The sequence below is a fragment of the Balaenoptera borealis genome (genome assembly GCF_965194805.1).
Source record: "Balaenoptera borealis genome assembly, chromosome: 1".
Classification (NCBI taxonomy): domain Eukaryota; kingdom Metazoa; phylum Chordata; class Mammalia; order Artiodactyla; family Balaenopteridae; genus Balaenoptera; species Balaenoptera borealis.
In genome coordinates, this window is record NC_138860.1 from 176,348,724 (window position 1) to 176,365,393 (window position 16,670).

General features: G+C 37.1%; 1 protein-coding gene across 4 annotated transcripts in view; it reads right to left on the reverse strand.

The window, feature by feature from the left end:
* KDM1A (lysine demethylase 1A) overlaps window positions 1-16,670 on the reverse strand; it is a 63,193-nt gene that overhangs the window by 15,787 nt on the left and 30,736 nt on the right. For all 4 annotated transcript variants that reach the window (XR_014238569.1, XM_082372693.1, XM_082372691.1 and 1 more), the window contains 6 exons: window positions 14,097-14,230; window positions 11,413-11,491; window positions 10,705-10,797; window positions 9,702-9,808; window positions 8,035-8,116; window positions 6,886-6,980 (listed from right to left, as the gene is read on the reverse strand). Coding sequence is in view for 3 of the 4 variants with exons in the window: in XM_082372693.1 (XP_082228819.1) it covers window positions 6,886-6,980; window positions 8,035-8,116; window positions 9,702-9,808; window positions 10,705-10,797; window positions 11,413-11,491; window positions 14,097-14,230 (590 nt within the window). In the remaining variant the exon portion in view is untranslated. The remainder of the gene's footprint in view (window positions 1-6,885; window positions 6,981-8,034; window positions 8,117-9,701; window positions 9,809-10,704; window positions 10,798-11,412; window positions 11,492-14,096; window positions 14,231-16,670) is intronic.

A 16,670-nucleotide genomic window follows, 5' to 3' on the forward strand; every position in this document is an offset into this window, starting at 1 on the left:
ATTTTACTTGGTGTTAATTCCCGCAGTGATGTTACAAAAGATGGTTCTAAATTTGGTGCTCCTTTAAAAAGGAAACAATCACATTTCCAATATGAAATCTATGAGATCTTCACTATCACAGATGCAATGTGAATGACTGCTTTTCCTGGAGTACAAATGGTGATATTTCTACATGTGGCTTCTAAAATGCCTAGCAGGAGGATGCTGTAGCAGCAAGAGGGACCAGATCACATATGCCTCTACAGTAGGACAGAAAGTGCCAATTCACCAAGTTTGCAAATGGTACAGATTAAAGCTCTTCCAGTGTCAACTGGATGGCTTGCTTTAGACAAGCTCTAATCTTTACAGCTAGAGTGACAGTCACATAGGGAAGTTCATATTGAAAAAGTACACAGCACTCAAAGGCTCAGTATCTGGGGTCCAGGGTGTGTGGTACAGAAATATTTAAAGGGACACTGTCAAGGTTAGAGGGACCAAATTTGACCTTTTGTTTCTTCCCTCTGTTTGCTGAGCAGCCCACTTGATTCGTTACACTTTCCCCTTTAGTCCACCCACACCCCCCACAAAAAACTTGACTTTTTACATGCGCTTTCAATGACAAATACTCAAATGGCACCAGCCCAACATACAGGTGCAACTCTACAACAACAAACCAGTGTGAATGTATGATGGACAGGATCTTTGGAAGGGAAAGATTTAAGTTGCAAGCTTTTAATGGGTTACCGTAAACAGTGAGGAAAATGATTTGAAAACTTATGAAAGAAAAATACCTTGACAGTGTCCTTTTAACCAGTGCAGCAGAGAGAGAAATAAACTGTAAATAACAGCCCAACAGCCAAGCCAAGTTTAGTTTTGTAAGACGGCAGTAAAATCAAGGCTTTAAACACACAGCATGACAGAAGCATTGTGAGCTCAGAAGCTGCAACTACCACAGAAATAAGGAACAGACTGTACAGAGACTAAAATGAGAGAGTCAAGGCACAGAAATGGGCAAAAGAAAGGCACTTTGGATGGGGGTGGGGGTGGGGGTGGTAAAGGGAGACGGTGCAGAAAGCAGAGAGGAATAAGCAAAATTCAATACAGGAGAAAAAGAACAACAATCAAACCAAACAAACAAACACCAAACCAAAAGACCACTGCCGAATCTGACCGATACCAGAATGACGTGACTGCATCTCCAGGACACCCCCTCTAACTCGGGGCTCCAGTCAGCAGTCAGGTCCCATCCATTGTCTGCTAAGCAGTTATAGAAATGTTGTCAGTGACACCAGGGATAGCTTTGAAACCTGGATTTTTTCCCATTAATTTTAAAATTCCACTTTAAAATTAAAGAAACATTTGGAAAATAGTAAATAAAACACTTGTCCATTAGGACACCAATACTGACTGGGAGAAAACCAAAATGTGTTTTTGATGTATTTAAACCTTGAATCTGTTTCTAAAATTAATCTATTAGATATACTCTACTTGACACACTCAGACAATGACAAGAACTTTAGCAGCTGACTACCTTAAGCACCCACTACATACCTGTTTCAGGTCATTTCTTTCCCTTTGGTGAGAACCCTTGGACTCTGTTAGTTCCACAAATAATTATGAAAGGATGTTGAAATATTGGCAATCTCTAAACATGTCACAATAATTTTAGTTTAACCTGACCATTCATTCTTTTTTTTTCAAAATAAATTTATTTATTTATTTTTATTTTTGGCTGCGTTGGGTCTTCGTTGCTGCATGGGCTTTTTCTAGTTGCTGCGAGCGGGGGTTACTCTTTGTTGTGGTGCGCAGGCTTCTCATTGTGGTGGCTTCTCTTGTGGAGCACGGGCTCTAGGTGCGTGGGCTTCAGTAGTTGTGGCATGCGGGCTCAGTAGTTGTGGCTCACAGGTCCTAGAGCACAGGCTCAGTAGTTGTGACACATGGGCTTAGTTGCTCCGCGGCATGTGGGATCTTCCTGGACCAGGGATTGAACCTGTGTCCCCTGCATTGGCAGGCGGATTCTTAACCACTGTGCCACCAGGGAAGCCCTAACCTGACTGTTCTATTCTATATTCTTAAATTGCATCCTCAGAAAGGAACTCAGCAAATGATTACCAAGGCTTAAGCACCACATTTTAGGCAGCTGGATTTCTATATTACAACACATAAAACATATGACATATGACATATGACAAACATATGACAAATGACAAACAAAACATATGACATATGACAAAACATAACAACAAACGAAGAAGCAGTCTTTCGGGAAAGGACCTTTGATACAGTTTCCTAGCAAAGAATCAAACAAAAAGGCTATTGCTTGAAACAGATTTTATGATTTTTCAAAACCATTTATTTCTCAATGAAAGGCTCCAAATAAATGGTTCCTTCAAGACTACACATTTGGTGAGCCTCACTCCTCTAAATGGGGTATAATCCTGACTGTTTTCATCCTATTATATGGAGCACCCGTATATGGAGGACGGATTATATGGAGCATCCCTGAACATGGTCGCGGTGGGGAAGCCTGTGTGACTGGCTCATGCAGAATAAATTTTGGGAGAGCCAAGCAACTTTCTGGACAGGGTCCCTGATTCTGTAAGAAGTCATCTCAAAGGAAGTACAGCTCTCCTTAGTTCTACCTCTGGTTGCATTCTATCATCACAAGCTTGGTAGGTCTTCAAAAACATTGCCCATCTGTCATACTTCCAGTCTGCATAAGTTCTCGGGCAGCAGAGCAAAAATGGAGTTAAGTGTACCTAGGTTCCAGGTACTCAAAGTTCTGAGATTTAGCCAGAGAAATCCTCAGGAAGAATTACACATTGAAGAAAGTTGTAATGGCCAAATCTGGCCAACAGAGGCCAGAGTCAACCTGCACCTCTCCCATCCCCATGCACTTCTACAATTACAGTAAGACGAAAGATTAGCTCCTTTGGTAAATCGTGGAAAAAGAAATTTACATCTGAGGAGTTTCTAACCCAGATTCCCAAATAGCTAAGGGAAATGAGATATTGTTATTAACCCTGAAGGGAGAATAAGGACAACAGGTATATCCTTAATTTAAATAAAATTCAACGTGATTCTATAAATGGAGACTGTTGCCTCCCTCTCCTTCTTTTACCTCATAAGGAATCTTTTAGGGGATGTAAATAACTGACTTTCCTAGAGCAGGGACTAAGCCATGTGGAGAAGGCACACATGGCATGTCTAAGGAGTGCACTCCAGCAACTTCTAGCATGTAGCAGAGGTGCTCAGTAAATTCTTGTTAAATAAATTAATATAGGTTGGAAAAGAAAATTCAGTATTATAACTATATTTGAAGGGAAAGATCTATTTTGCAACCTCAAAAACATTAAAGGAAGGCATGAGATTTCTACATTTATAAAAAGCAGGGATCGGCAGTCATGATTTTAAAGGGTAGAGAAAGACTGCCTTAAAGATACCAAAGATGTTTCCAAAAAGGAAGATGAAAACTGAAATGGCCAAGATGCCTCTGTCAAAAGTATAACCACCTAAGCACCACTCTCTATGAATAAAAGTGGAAACTTGCTAAGTTATGATAGGTACTAAGTGTATCCAACCAATGGTATTTGTAAGAAAACTGGCATGCGTTACTTTTCAAGTGTTATCTTTCTTCCTCATAACCGTTGAGCAATTCCCAAGTAAAACTCAGGTTCTGTTTCTCTAAGTAGTTACTGAGTCTTTGGATCTCACTTAATAATCACACATGCACGCACGCACGCATGCACACACACACACACACACACACACACACACAGTCTCTCTCTCTCACATACTCACTCACTCACTTAAGATACCTCTTCATTACTCAAAAAAAGTCAAACACAAAACTAGAATCTAAAGCCCCCAAGTTACTAGCTGTATAGGAGATGCAGAAAACACTGACAGTCATTTCTCCAGTCTCCCCCACCAATCCATGTTTTCAGTCCTCTCACTGGTGACTCCCAAAATGCTCCTAAAATATGAATTACCCTATTTCCCAACCTTACCCATATCTATTTAAAACTGAATAATTCAGAGGATAACTCCATCATCAGTTAATCCGAGGGCACCTGCTTTATTAGCTCTGATTATTTTTATAGGCTTGGAAGATACTTCTATGTATAAGAATATCCTATAGTAGAACCAGATTAGAAAGCCCTGTTCTAGTCAACCAAAGTCATAAAATAAGCTTCCTTTGTCAAAAACAAACATACAAGCTCAACATCCTAGCTGTCAGTCCAGGACCAGAGAGAAGAGAGAGGCAAACTCTTTCAGGGATTCTTGTGACTGTTATTAAAACAATAATAAGGTAACAAAACAAAAACCACTTACTACATGATTTTTTTTCTATAGCAGCAAAATGGCTGAGTATGGTGATATGTTCTTAAGACAATATTACAAATGATATTAATAACTCTGAGTTAACTGCTGGCCTTGTATAGGATGAAATAATTAATTTCTATGTACTAACAACAGAACCATCAAATCAATCACCCTCTTTTCCACTGAGGCTATCCACAGAGAATGGAGGAACACATCCCATTTCGTTCAACAGTTCACTGAAGAAAAATCAATGGCTGAGTGAGTATCATCACTCTACGTGGGCCTCCTTAGAATAACTATTAAAAGAAAGTTGTCTGAGAAGGAGACTCAGCTGATGCAGTCACACTGGCAGTTAGAACTGCACACTCACCCCTGCCCCCACCTTCCCTGAACTATCAGCCAGGCAGAACAGAACAAGTGTGGGCATTAAAGCTGGAACACCAGACAACAGACCTTGGCTCTACAACTTATTGACTATAATGACCTCAGGGAAACATATGCATGTGCTTTAGATTCTTCCCCTGCAAAATGGGAGAATGAAGCAACTGACTGAGTTATTCCTTAGATTTCTAAAGCCATGACACATATCTGTGATTATAAGCATAAATTAACCAGGCTATAAGCTCTTAGTACTTGTCATATAAGCCAAAAGCCAGTCTACTGGTCACCAGTTGTCCATTCCTACTCTGAGCTAGATTACTGGGAACAGCATGATTAAGAAATATTAATATGTCTTCTTATGTTTGATTAACTAACTTAAGGCAAGCAGAACTCAAAGCTGCAAAGAATTTTTTCCCAAATTTGAGAATGCTTAAAGAATCCTCCTTACCATTTGGCTGCTTCACCAAATACAAACAAACAAACCTAGAAAAATCCTATAAAGATCAGAGTTGAATGACAACAAAATGCTGAAAACCACACACCAGCTTAACAACTGTGTACCAAAATGTTACTCAAAGGGCTGGTCCTGGTGAGATAAGGAGCTTATGCCAGAACATAAACTAAATGCACCACTTCTTCCATTGACAAAGTCTTGCTACCAAAAAAAAAAAGTCATCATCTGAACAAACATCGTGGTTAAATGATGTGGTTTATTTACATTCTGGCACAAGATATTAATCTCATCCCATACTAGTAACCAACAGTTAGTTCATGGATTGGCAGCTGGCTGTAGGCCACACTTGAGCGAATATTGGTATGTTATTTAGAAACAAGTGTTTTAAAAAATGTTTTACAGCTTATCTAATACCAAGAAAGCAGACAATTTCTTTGGATATCTCTACTAGGAAAAAAACCCTCACTTTTTACTGTTAGAAAGACTAAATGAACCTGCTCTACATTCAGGAAAGTCTAAAGAAAAAGATAGTGTCTCAAAGATCAGTGATAATCTTTGGTTTGGATTCCATTACTTCTTGAGGACTAATGTAATATCTACTTCAGAGACCCTGCTTCCTCAGTGCAATTCTCTAAATTACTGTCTATCTACCTAAAACACCTATCTGGTCATGTCACTTCCCCTGCTCTCAACAAGACTGGAAAAATGTGAGTCCATTATAGTACTCCTTCTACTTTTGTATATGTTTGAAAATTTCTATAATAAAAAGGTGGGAAAAGATAATTATTTGTGTACAAGTACCACCAGACTGTGGGGTCTTACATGGCAGGGACTGTCTTATCTCTTTATCTTTTACAGGTCTTTGCAGGGTAAACAGAAGTTTACAGAATTGTTGAATTAACCTCTACTTCATCCTTTTCCTTTCTACTTTGTTTATTTTGCCAGAAGGCTGCCCGCCCTTTCCCCTCACCCCCAAAAAAGCCCTGGGAGGAAATATGGATCCAGAATGGTGGGGATGGGAACCAAAACATTTCCTAAAAGTTTGTACTTCTCTGATACGAACTGCATAAATCCTAAAGGTAGACAGGAAAAGGTGAGGATGTCCCATGGGACCTATCACACAAAATTCTAGAGTTGGAATCTTACCACTTTTAATAACAGTAGGCTAAACTGCCATATACATAGCAAACTTTCCCTTCCTTCAAATATAAAGATGATAGTGTGTTTATAGCCTGAGAATTGTAGACTCCCTCACTCCTAACAGGGGAGTTGGCAAAAATTCTGCTGAATACAAACTTTTGAGTTTCACAGACCCCTAAAAATTAGGACTGACTTACATAACCTATCATACAGCTGTTAAAACACTCTCACTCTCCCACACTGAATATCACTTCCATGCTACTACCATACCAACCATAGGAAGCTCCTATGCCTCTGATCAACAAATACTTTAACCTACCTAAGCATCAGGTTAGTACCACCACTTCGCTATTAGCCCATCAAAAACTAAAAAACGTAACAGCCTAGCTAGCCTAATCTTCATTAAGTATTTAAAGATAAATGCCTCAACAGGCATGTATAACCCCTTCCTATATAGCTCAGAGTTAAGAAACAATCACAATAATGTTGCATCATTTCTACTCTCAGTTCATATTTATATGTGTGTATATTCATTCACATGTTTCCCCAAAATTGTTTTCGACTGAACCAAAGAAACTGTGAAAAGTAGTTTGTTGTCAACTTACAGCTTGTCCATTAGCTTCATAAAGTGGGCATTTTTGCTTGATCTTGGCCAGTTCCATATTTACTTGCTTGCTAACCACAGCCATGGGATTCCCTCCTAGAAAAAACTCCAACAATTAAATTCAACATACCTATGAAGAGAGAACAAAAACCTCAATGCAAAAATATTTTTACTCAAAATTTAAAATATCAAAGCTTAGGGTACATGAATTATATATCAACAAAATGCCCAAAGTAAAATAAATATTTAAGTTAAGCATAAAGAAGAAAGCGAAACATTACCTATTACCAAAAATTAGTTAACATTACAGACCCTTCTAGATTTTATGTGCATAAAATTACAGACATATACATACAAAAGGATCATAACACATGCACTGTTTTGTGATCTTTTTTCAACTTAGCAACAAATGTGGACATAATTTCATGTTAATATGGAGCTACATAATTTTTAGTGGCTGTATAGGTCTCATTGTATAATAATTTAATCTTCTAATCTGTAGTTTCTAACATTCTGCTACGTCACTGTCCAGTTGTCTATTTTCTTAGGATAATTTCCTAGAACTGGATCCACTAGGTCAAAATCTATGTACATTTTAAATTATGCTCATATTGATGTATCTTTTCAGGAAGACTATTTGTCAATTTACCTCTCACTAATACTGAGAACAGTATCCTAACCAATATATTTTAAAATTGTATCTATGGCTTTAAAATATAAGATTAAACAGGGACTTCCCTGGTGGCGCAGCAGTTAAGAATCTGCCGGCCAATGCAAGCAACAAGGGTTTGATCCCTGGTCCGGGAAGATCCCACATGCCGCGAAGCAACTAAGCCCGTGTGCCACACTACTGAACCTGCGCTCTAGAGCCCGTGAGCCACAACTACGGAGCCCGTGTGCCACAACTACCGAAGCCGGTGCACCTAGAGCCCGTGCTCCACAGCAAGAGATGCCACTGCAATGAGAAGCCCGCGCACCGCAGCAAAGAGTAGCCCCCGCTCGCAGCAACTAGAGAAAGCCCGCGCGCAGCAACAAAGACCCAACGCAGCCAAAAAAAAAATACATACATATATATATATATATATGTAAGATTAAACAATTTTATGAGTCTCAGACCTTGTATTACAGCACAAAACTAAGAACTACTTACCAAGACCTGTTACTACCATGGCTCCAAGATCAGCTACATAGTTTCCTTTGCGAAATGTAGCAACTCGTCCACCCACACGATCCTGTTTTTCAGAAATTAAATGGCTAAAATCATAAATTCTAGTTTAACCATAATAACCTGGCAAGGTACCATCTCAGGGCTCCTTGATAACTTAAAAAGAAAGGTGTAGTTAGAGTTTACATGGAGTACGATGTGAGCACAAAGAGCAAATGAAGTTTAACTATTTGAGAGAGTGGTAGGTAATGAATGACATATAAAAGGAACAGAATTAAGTGATGTGAGGTAGGAAACAATTTTGACACCCAGAAGACATACTTAGTTACTGCTACTATTAGCCACCTACTCCAATGTCTCTAACACCAGTTGTACAGGCTGAGCAAGGGCCACTCACATAGAAAATATCTGTTCACAAATTTCAACACTAAAGGCCATTTTTCTACCATCATGTTCTGACTCTTGCCCCACAGTGTCAAAGTCAGCTGTGAATGATTTGATAGATGACTTCTCTGACAAATGCCTCTCCAGTGCAGCCCCATGCCCAAGGGCAGAGTGTCTACTGAGCATGAACTGTTGACAATACCTCTCATTTCTATACAGGCCCAAGTGTTATCTTTGCTGACTGCAGATTTTCAAGTATGGGGAAATCTTACTGAGCTGCAGTGATACTTCAGTCATGGATTACATGAGAGTACTCTGTAAACTCCAAACAAATGAAAAAAAGCAAAACAAAACAAAAACCTGCACACATGGGTAGGAATCATAATGATCCCTTTATTCCTTGCTGTATTCTTTGTACATAGGAGACAGAGGGCACACAAATGTTTTCTGAATTAATTAATAAAATATTAAAGTAAGACTGTATCAGGAATTATTTAATTTTGATCTCCCCATACTCTATTTGAAAAGAACATTTTAAAAAATTAGGAATTTGTAAAAAGCAATTTAGATTGCCCTGCACAAAACATTTTGAAAGCTTTTATAAAATTTTAGATTGTTTAGGTTATGTGAGAAGTGTTTTGTTGTTGTTTGGTTTTTGTTTTTTTTAAATGGTAGGAGTCAAGGGAGGTCTTTAAGCCACTGAAAGATAATTAAATCTCAAAAATTACTCATGAAAATGATTTGAATAGTAACATCCTAATAGGATGTTCTTTTTTTCCACTCTGTGCCATCATCCCCATCCTCTTTCAGTTTCCATTTCTCTCTCTAGGACTAATGATAAGGAGCCAGTATCTTGGCTTCACCAGGCTGTAAAAGATGGCTGCTGTCTGAGAAGCAACTCCTTTCTGTTTACAATCAAACAGAATACAATTCACTCTGTCCCACCACTAAAAATAACTGCACCCTGTAAAGGGTATGTCTGAGAAAGCCCCCTAATTGAAAGTTAGCTGCAAGAAACAATGACCTGAAAATATACATAAAAGGGCTATATGGATTATTTATAAACTCTAAATACTCACTGAGCACTTTTCAAAGTTTTACTGTCAAAAATGTTTTATCCAATGTAGTTAACACTATCAAAATACCTTGAGTATTATTTAAATCAGTTTGGTTTAGTTCAATTTGTATGATTCCTTAATTTGCAACAGATAATTTCCTTACCATATTTCCATTAGGCTGGGCTTCTAAACCCAAAATAAAATTCTTACCCTGGCTTCCAGAAGTGTGACATCCATTCCAAAACTTTGTAACTGACGAGCTGCTGCCAAGCCCGAGACCCCAGAGCCTATAATGATTACCTTTCCCGTCTTTTTAGCTAAAATTAAAAAATGAACAAAAATTAAAATACTTTGTTGTAGGTTTAAGAGCTTTTATTTGTCATTTTTTTATCAAGAAAATTTCTAGGTTCTTAACATGTTATGACGTCTCACAAAGTAAACAATTCAGAGTTATTTTCAAAATATGAAAACTATATGAATACAAATTAGCAAATATCTGAAACTTATAAACTTTAATTCAATGTTGAAAATTCATAAATGAAATCCTTTATCTTAAGATTTACTTTCTCATTACCTCAGCCATGTGCTTCAGCATCTGTGACCCTCGGTTAATTTATTATGAATAATCTCCCACATTTACCTCACAATTATACTTAGGACAATCTGAGCAGTCAACCAATCGATCCTTAAAGCTATTTTCTTTAAGCTCTACTTCTGCAGTCTTTAGTTTCCTTTTTTGAAAAATTATTAAAGCATAAATATAAATGTATTATAAATAAATAGATAGATAGATGCATTAATTCTCAAAATATCCCTATCTTCTGATTCCTGGCAGACATTATCCAGACACCATGAAAGGGGTAAAAAGCATTTAAAAAATAAAAATGCAACCTTTAGCATTGCATTAAAGAACTGGTTAATGAGAGAAAACAAACTTCCTACTTTATAACTGATTTTTTTCATTTTTAATAAATTTTATTTTTAATTGTTTTTTCTTAAATTGGAAATTCAGTATCTTTTACCAAGTATTTATCAAACCAGAAATTATAGGAAATTCACATTTACAAAGAGATTTTACTTTAAATTTGACTTATAAGAAGATAAACTTGGGAATATTTTGACTCTAAATATGGATTTAGAAATCAAAATAAAATGCTAAAAAGCCTCCTGGAACCTAATTTAAAACCATAAAATTCATTGGCCAGGTCCTTACTTGGGAGGGGCTTTATCCTCTTATAGATGCCGAAGTTGATAAGACCATGACGCTCTAAATAACTGTGAACTCGGTGGACAAGCACAGTATCACCTACAGAAAAATGAATTTAAAAACATGTTTATCTTTTTAGCACTTTAAATGGAAAACTCTTTTAACTCTTCTTCTACTTCTCCATCATGAAGTCATTCTATTCATCTTTTCTATAAGCTTCAAGTCATGTGACTCCTTTAGAAAAGTGATTCTTAGAACTATTAATCTGTGTGGTAGTCCAAAATGCATATCACATAATTTCCAATTTTTAAAAATGACATCCCATTACAGATGAGATGAAGGACAAAACCAACCCTTTTAAAAGTAGTATTATGCTCATTTACTTTGGCAAAAACTTTACAAGACTGCTGGTGGCAAGTGGGAAATGAGAAAGCCATACAGACAGCCAACTGAATGCCACCAAAGTACTCTGTGGATTAAAGCTGGAACATAGGTCTGGAGAAATTATTAGCAATCTGTGAACTCACTCACCTGTCAACACAATTAAAAAGTTAGAAAAACAATTACAAACACACAAAATAGTTTTGCTGCAAGGCTCATTTCTGCATAGCACAAGAAGATGAAAATTCATTATCAAGCAACCATGAGCTTCTGGGAGGAAGTATCCATTTTCAAATCCAGTTCAAAACCAGTCCTACTGAACACACTACTTACTGTTGTAAGGCGCTTCTAATTGTTGGAGAGTAGCCTCAAAGGTCAGCTGAATCTTTGGATTATCCAACCACAACTGCAACTGTATTTAAATGATAGAAACTGTATTACAATCAAATAGACATATACCATTTGATCACTTTAAAATATCTTTTTAACTTTAAGGCCTCAAATATAGGTTTTCCTTTCAGTGAAACAGTAAGGGTTATATTCCTGACAAAGAAACTAATGAAACACAAAACTATGTCAAATGAGTGAATTATTAAAGAAGCTAGGAGATATTTAGCCTGCCTAGTAACTTGCCAAGATCATACAGCTGTGGAGCAACAAGAATTTAAACCTGGGTTAGATAACTCCAGAGATCCTGAGTAGATACAAAATCAAATGATCAATCAGATATGTGGGGAGGTGTGTGTGCAAAGGATAACTCCTCAGTTTTGGGCTTGCACAACTAAATGAGTTGGTATGCCATTCACTGAATGAGGGACACTGAAATAAGAGATAATGAGTTAAGTTTCAAGACAACAAGAGGAGGTGAAAGACTGGCATCTAGACACATAGCTGGGGTTCAGAGGAGAGTTAAGGTTTAGAGCCACTTGCTTATGGGTGATAACTGAGGCCAAGTGTGTAGAAGAGGGCTCCTAGTGGGAAAGAACAGGGGAGAGAGGAGAGGACCTTAAGGAACTCTAACCAGTTCACATAGTGGCCTGTTGTTAAGGATAAGGCTATAAAGCATTCAGAGAAGACAACGAGGGAGGCAGGAGAAAAACTAGAATAATGTGTTAAGCTAAGGGAGCTGTGTATTTAGGAAAGGAGAAGTCAATTATTTTGAATACTGCTGAAAAAGCAGTAAGATGAGGAATAAAAAATATTATGGTACAATCAACGGGCTCTAACATGAATTCTTTTCAAACTGAATATATATCTGCAAAATGCAAGACCAGCTGAATACCATCATATTTACGTCTTAGCTAAAAGTTAATAAAGACTGCTCCATAAACAAGTTTCAAAGAAGGAATTAAAGTGTAAATAAATTCAATTACAAAGAGATATGACCAAATCCATATGGACCCTCTGCTTTTCTCTGTGGCCACTGTCAAAGGAAAATGGAATTCCTCAAGCACACAGTGGGCCCAAGTCCACCACCCCTCAACACAAGCCTTCTTCCTCCTTCCATCTTATAATATAAAGGTCAGGTCATAGGTTCTAGTTGAATAATCCTAAAGTTGTGGTTTTAAAATCTGGAAGCAAAAGATGCAGTTTAACACAAGAGAACTGACACAATTCTTACAGGAAAGAATGACTTAAGTTCTGTTTTATAGCCAGAGACCACAACTCTAACCTGGGCTAGTCCTTCCCCAAATCTGGATTTCTGGTCACAGGTAATGAATCAGAGAAAATAGAGATCTCTATAAATCCATCACTCAAATTCAAGTAAAAAGTAAAAACTCCCCTCAGGATGAAACAAAAAAATGACAATTTTGTCTGAAATCCACTTAGAACAAATGTTGACATGCTACACACAGAAGCTGATTCAATTATAAATCAGCCTCAGAAATGCACATTAAGAATTTTCCATTCACTTTAAAAAAATCACCCTATTTTCCTTCACAAAAAAGAACTTTTATTCTGTACTACAAAAACCTACCAATCACTCTAGATGAATGGCATTTAACAATCCAAATTTAGCAGTAGTTTTGCAATGTAATGGTCAAAATAAAGACGTTAGTGGTGGCTAAAAAGACATCTCTGAGCTATATCCAAAATAACTGAAATTACAACATGAATTTCTTCTACTTTGTATCACTCCCGAGTACAATGAATATGTTCTGAACAGTATATAAAGAATTTCTGATGAATAAAGGACATTAAAGAAAAATTCACAGAAGAAATACAAATGACTAATAAATGTGAAAAAGCAATCAGTCTAAGTAATCAAAGAAATGGAAAATAAATGAAATGATTTTGGTCTACTACAGCAGCACAGATTATCATCATATTAATCACAAAAACAGGGCAGGGTAATGAGGGTGTCAACTGGGTCAGCCTCTCTGGGAAGCAATCTGACAACATGTATCAAATCTTTAAAAGCGTTCATACTTTTTGACCAGGTAGTTTTCCTTCTAGAACTCTATCCTAAGGAAATAACCAGAGATAAGAGTCAAGAATGTATAAAGCTGTTCAGAGCTTCATTATAATAAGCAAAAATGGACATTTCAATGCCCAACAGTTAAAGTATGACCCAACTGTCAGACAAAAAAATATTTTGCCAACATTAAAATCAATCATTTAGCCAGAGGAGGAAGATGAACCAGATGAGTAGAACAGAATAAGGGTTTCTCTTAACCTGGGAAGGAAAGACAAAGTGATTATTTTTAATGTATATTTTTTAAAAAAAGTTTATAAAGATTCTTATTGTGTGTTTATGAGGTTATGAGGAATGAAAAGGATCCAAAGAATGCATGGAAGTAGGATCGCAATTTTGTAAAAACAAAAATTAAATATACATTTAAAAAAATACCTGGAGGAAAAAAAACCTAATTTTTAACAGTGGTTATCTCGGAATAATAGTATTACAGATAACTTAAAAATTCTTTCCTCTCTTTCTATTTTTCCCCCCATATTCTATATAAAAGTAATATGTACCTTTTACAATTCAGGTGGAAAAAAGCTGATTGGAAACTTACTGTGCGGTTTCTAATGAACAGAAAAACCTTCTGGGTCTGCTGTGGTCCACTGATGATATCTGGAAAACAGGCTGCTTCTTGAGAAGTCATCCGGTCATGAGGAAGTCTACTCTGGAAAGCTGCACCCTCCACACCTAACAAAGAAAAGCAAAGGACTTCTGGGAAAAGTGCAAGTGAATACAAAACTAGGGATAATGATTATGCCTCAAACTCCTTTCTCGCCTGAAGAACCTCTGTAAAGCTTTGCCTTACTTGCAGACTGATCTCACTTCCTTTTTTAAAAAAACTTTCAATTTGCTCAAAAGCTGAAACAGCCTTAGGATTTAGTCATTCTTTTGAGCTTAACATTCCAAAAATCAGTTTACTAATGAGTGAAACAATATACCTTATAAAGCACAAGGCATTTAGAATGTTTTCTTCATCCACAAAAAAACTTTAAAATATTGGAGGATACTCTAATTAAAATTAGCATTATTGATAATATACAATAAATTTTAAAACTAAAGAACCAGAGTAAAGGAAAATACACTAACAAGAAAGCAAAAGAGGCTATGGAGTGAAAAACACAATCACATGCCTTCTTTTAGGACTACAGCAGGGAACATGAAGAGGACTCTAAGGTTTAATAACCAACACATGATCTCATCAATGGCACCATCCATCAATTCTCATAATTCAGTGCTGGCAAGCAGTGAGAGAAACTAAGTAGACTACAATGAAGAGAGAAAAGAAAGCAAGGAATTCGCCTTTTCTGGCAGAAACATTAGAAATGCTTTACTACATATTGCAAGTAAAATATTTTACTGCATATACTATATAGTAATATATATACATAGTATATATATAACTTATATAATAAGTATAATTCTTAAAATTGGGTATTAAATTGATATTTGTATAAGCTGATGGTTAAGTACATTTTTATAAGATGTCCTTAGAAACATTCACATATATTTTACTTTTATTTCTAAGATGATCTGTCCCTGGTAGTCTAGTGGTTAGGATTTGGCGCTCTCTATCTAAGATGATCTTACAAATATATACTTAACCATCAGCTTCTGAACATATCAAGACACAATTTAAAGAGTTTCAAAATTCAATACCACTGAAGTAATTATATAAGTAACAAGATAGGCACCAGATATCTATATTCAATCATTTTAAAGCACATAAAACAAGAAGTTGGAAACACTGATAATGGAAGCAACATTAAAGGAAAGGCATTAGTAAGATTTGGAGAATAAAAAGAACACGGCAGAGACCTTCAATATGGCGGAGGAGTGAGACGTGGAGATCACCTTCCTCCCCACAAATACATCAGAAATACATCTACATGTGGAACAACTCCTACAGAACACCTACTGAATGATGGCAGAAAACCTCAGACATCCCAAAAGGCAAGAAACTCCCCACGTACCTGGCCATGCGGCTGACAGGGTCTTGGTGCTCCAGCCAGATGTCAGGCCTGTGTCTCTGAGGTGGGAGAGCCGAGTTCAGGACATTGGTCCACCAGAGACCTCCCAGCTCCACATAATATCAAACGGCGAGAGCTCTCCCAGAGATCTCCATCTCAACGCTAAGACACAGCTCCACTCAACAACCAGCAATCTACAGTACTGGACACCTTATGCCAAACAACTAGCAAGACAGGAACACAACCCCACCCATTAGCAGAGAGGCTGCCTAAAATCATAATAAGGTCACAGACACCCCAAAACACACCACCGGATGTGGTCCTGCCAACCAGAAAGACAAGATCCAGCCTCATCCACCAGAATACAGGCACCAGTCCCATCCACCAGGAAGCCTACACAACCCACTGAACCAACCTTAGCCACTAGGGGCAGACACCAAAAACAATGGGAACTATGAACCTGCAGCCTGCAAAAAGGAGACCCCAAACACAGTAAGTTAAGCAAAATGAGAAGACAGAGAAACACACAGCAGATGAAGGAGCAAGGTAAAAACGCACCAGACCAAACAAATGAAGAGGAAACAGGCAGTCTACCTGAAAAAGAATTCAGAGTAATGATAATAAAGATGATCCAAAATCTTGGAAATACAATGGAGAAAATACAAGAATCGTTTCACAAAGACCTAGAAGAACTAAAGAGCAAACAAACAATGATGAAACAACACAATAAATGAAATTAAAAATTCTCTACAATGAATCAATAGCAGAATAACTAAGGTAGAAGAACAGATAAGTGACCTGGAAGATAAAATAGTGGAAATAACTACTGCAGAGCAGAATAAAGAAAAAAGAATGAAAAGAATTGAGGACAGTCTTAGAGACCTCTGGGACAACATTAAACGCACCAACATTCAAATTATAGGGGTCCCAGAAGAAGGAGAGAAAAAGAAACGGACTGAGAAAATATTTGACAAGATTATAGTTGAAAACTTCCCTAATATGGGAAAGGAAATAGTCAATCAAGTCCAGGAAGCACAGAGAGCCCCATAAAGGATAAATCCAAGGAGAAACATGCCAAGACACATATTAATCAAACTGTCAAAAATTAAATACAAAGAAAAAATATTAAAAGCAGCAAGGGAAAAACAACAAATAACATA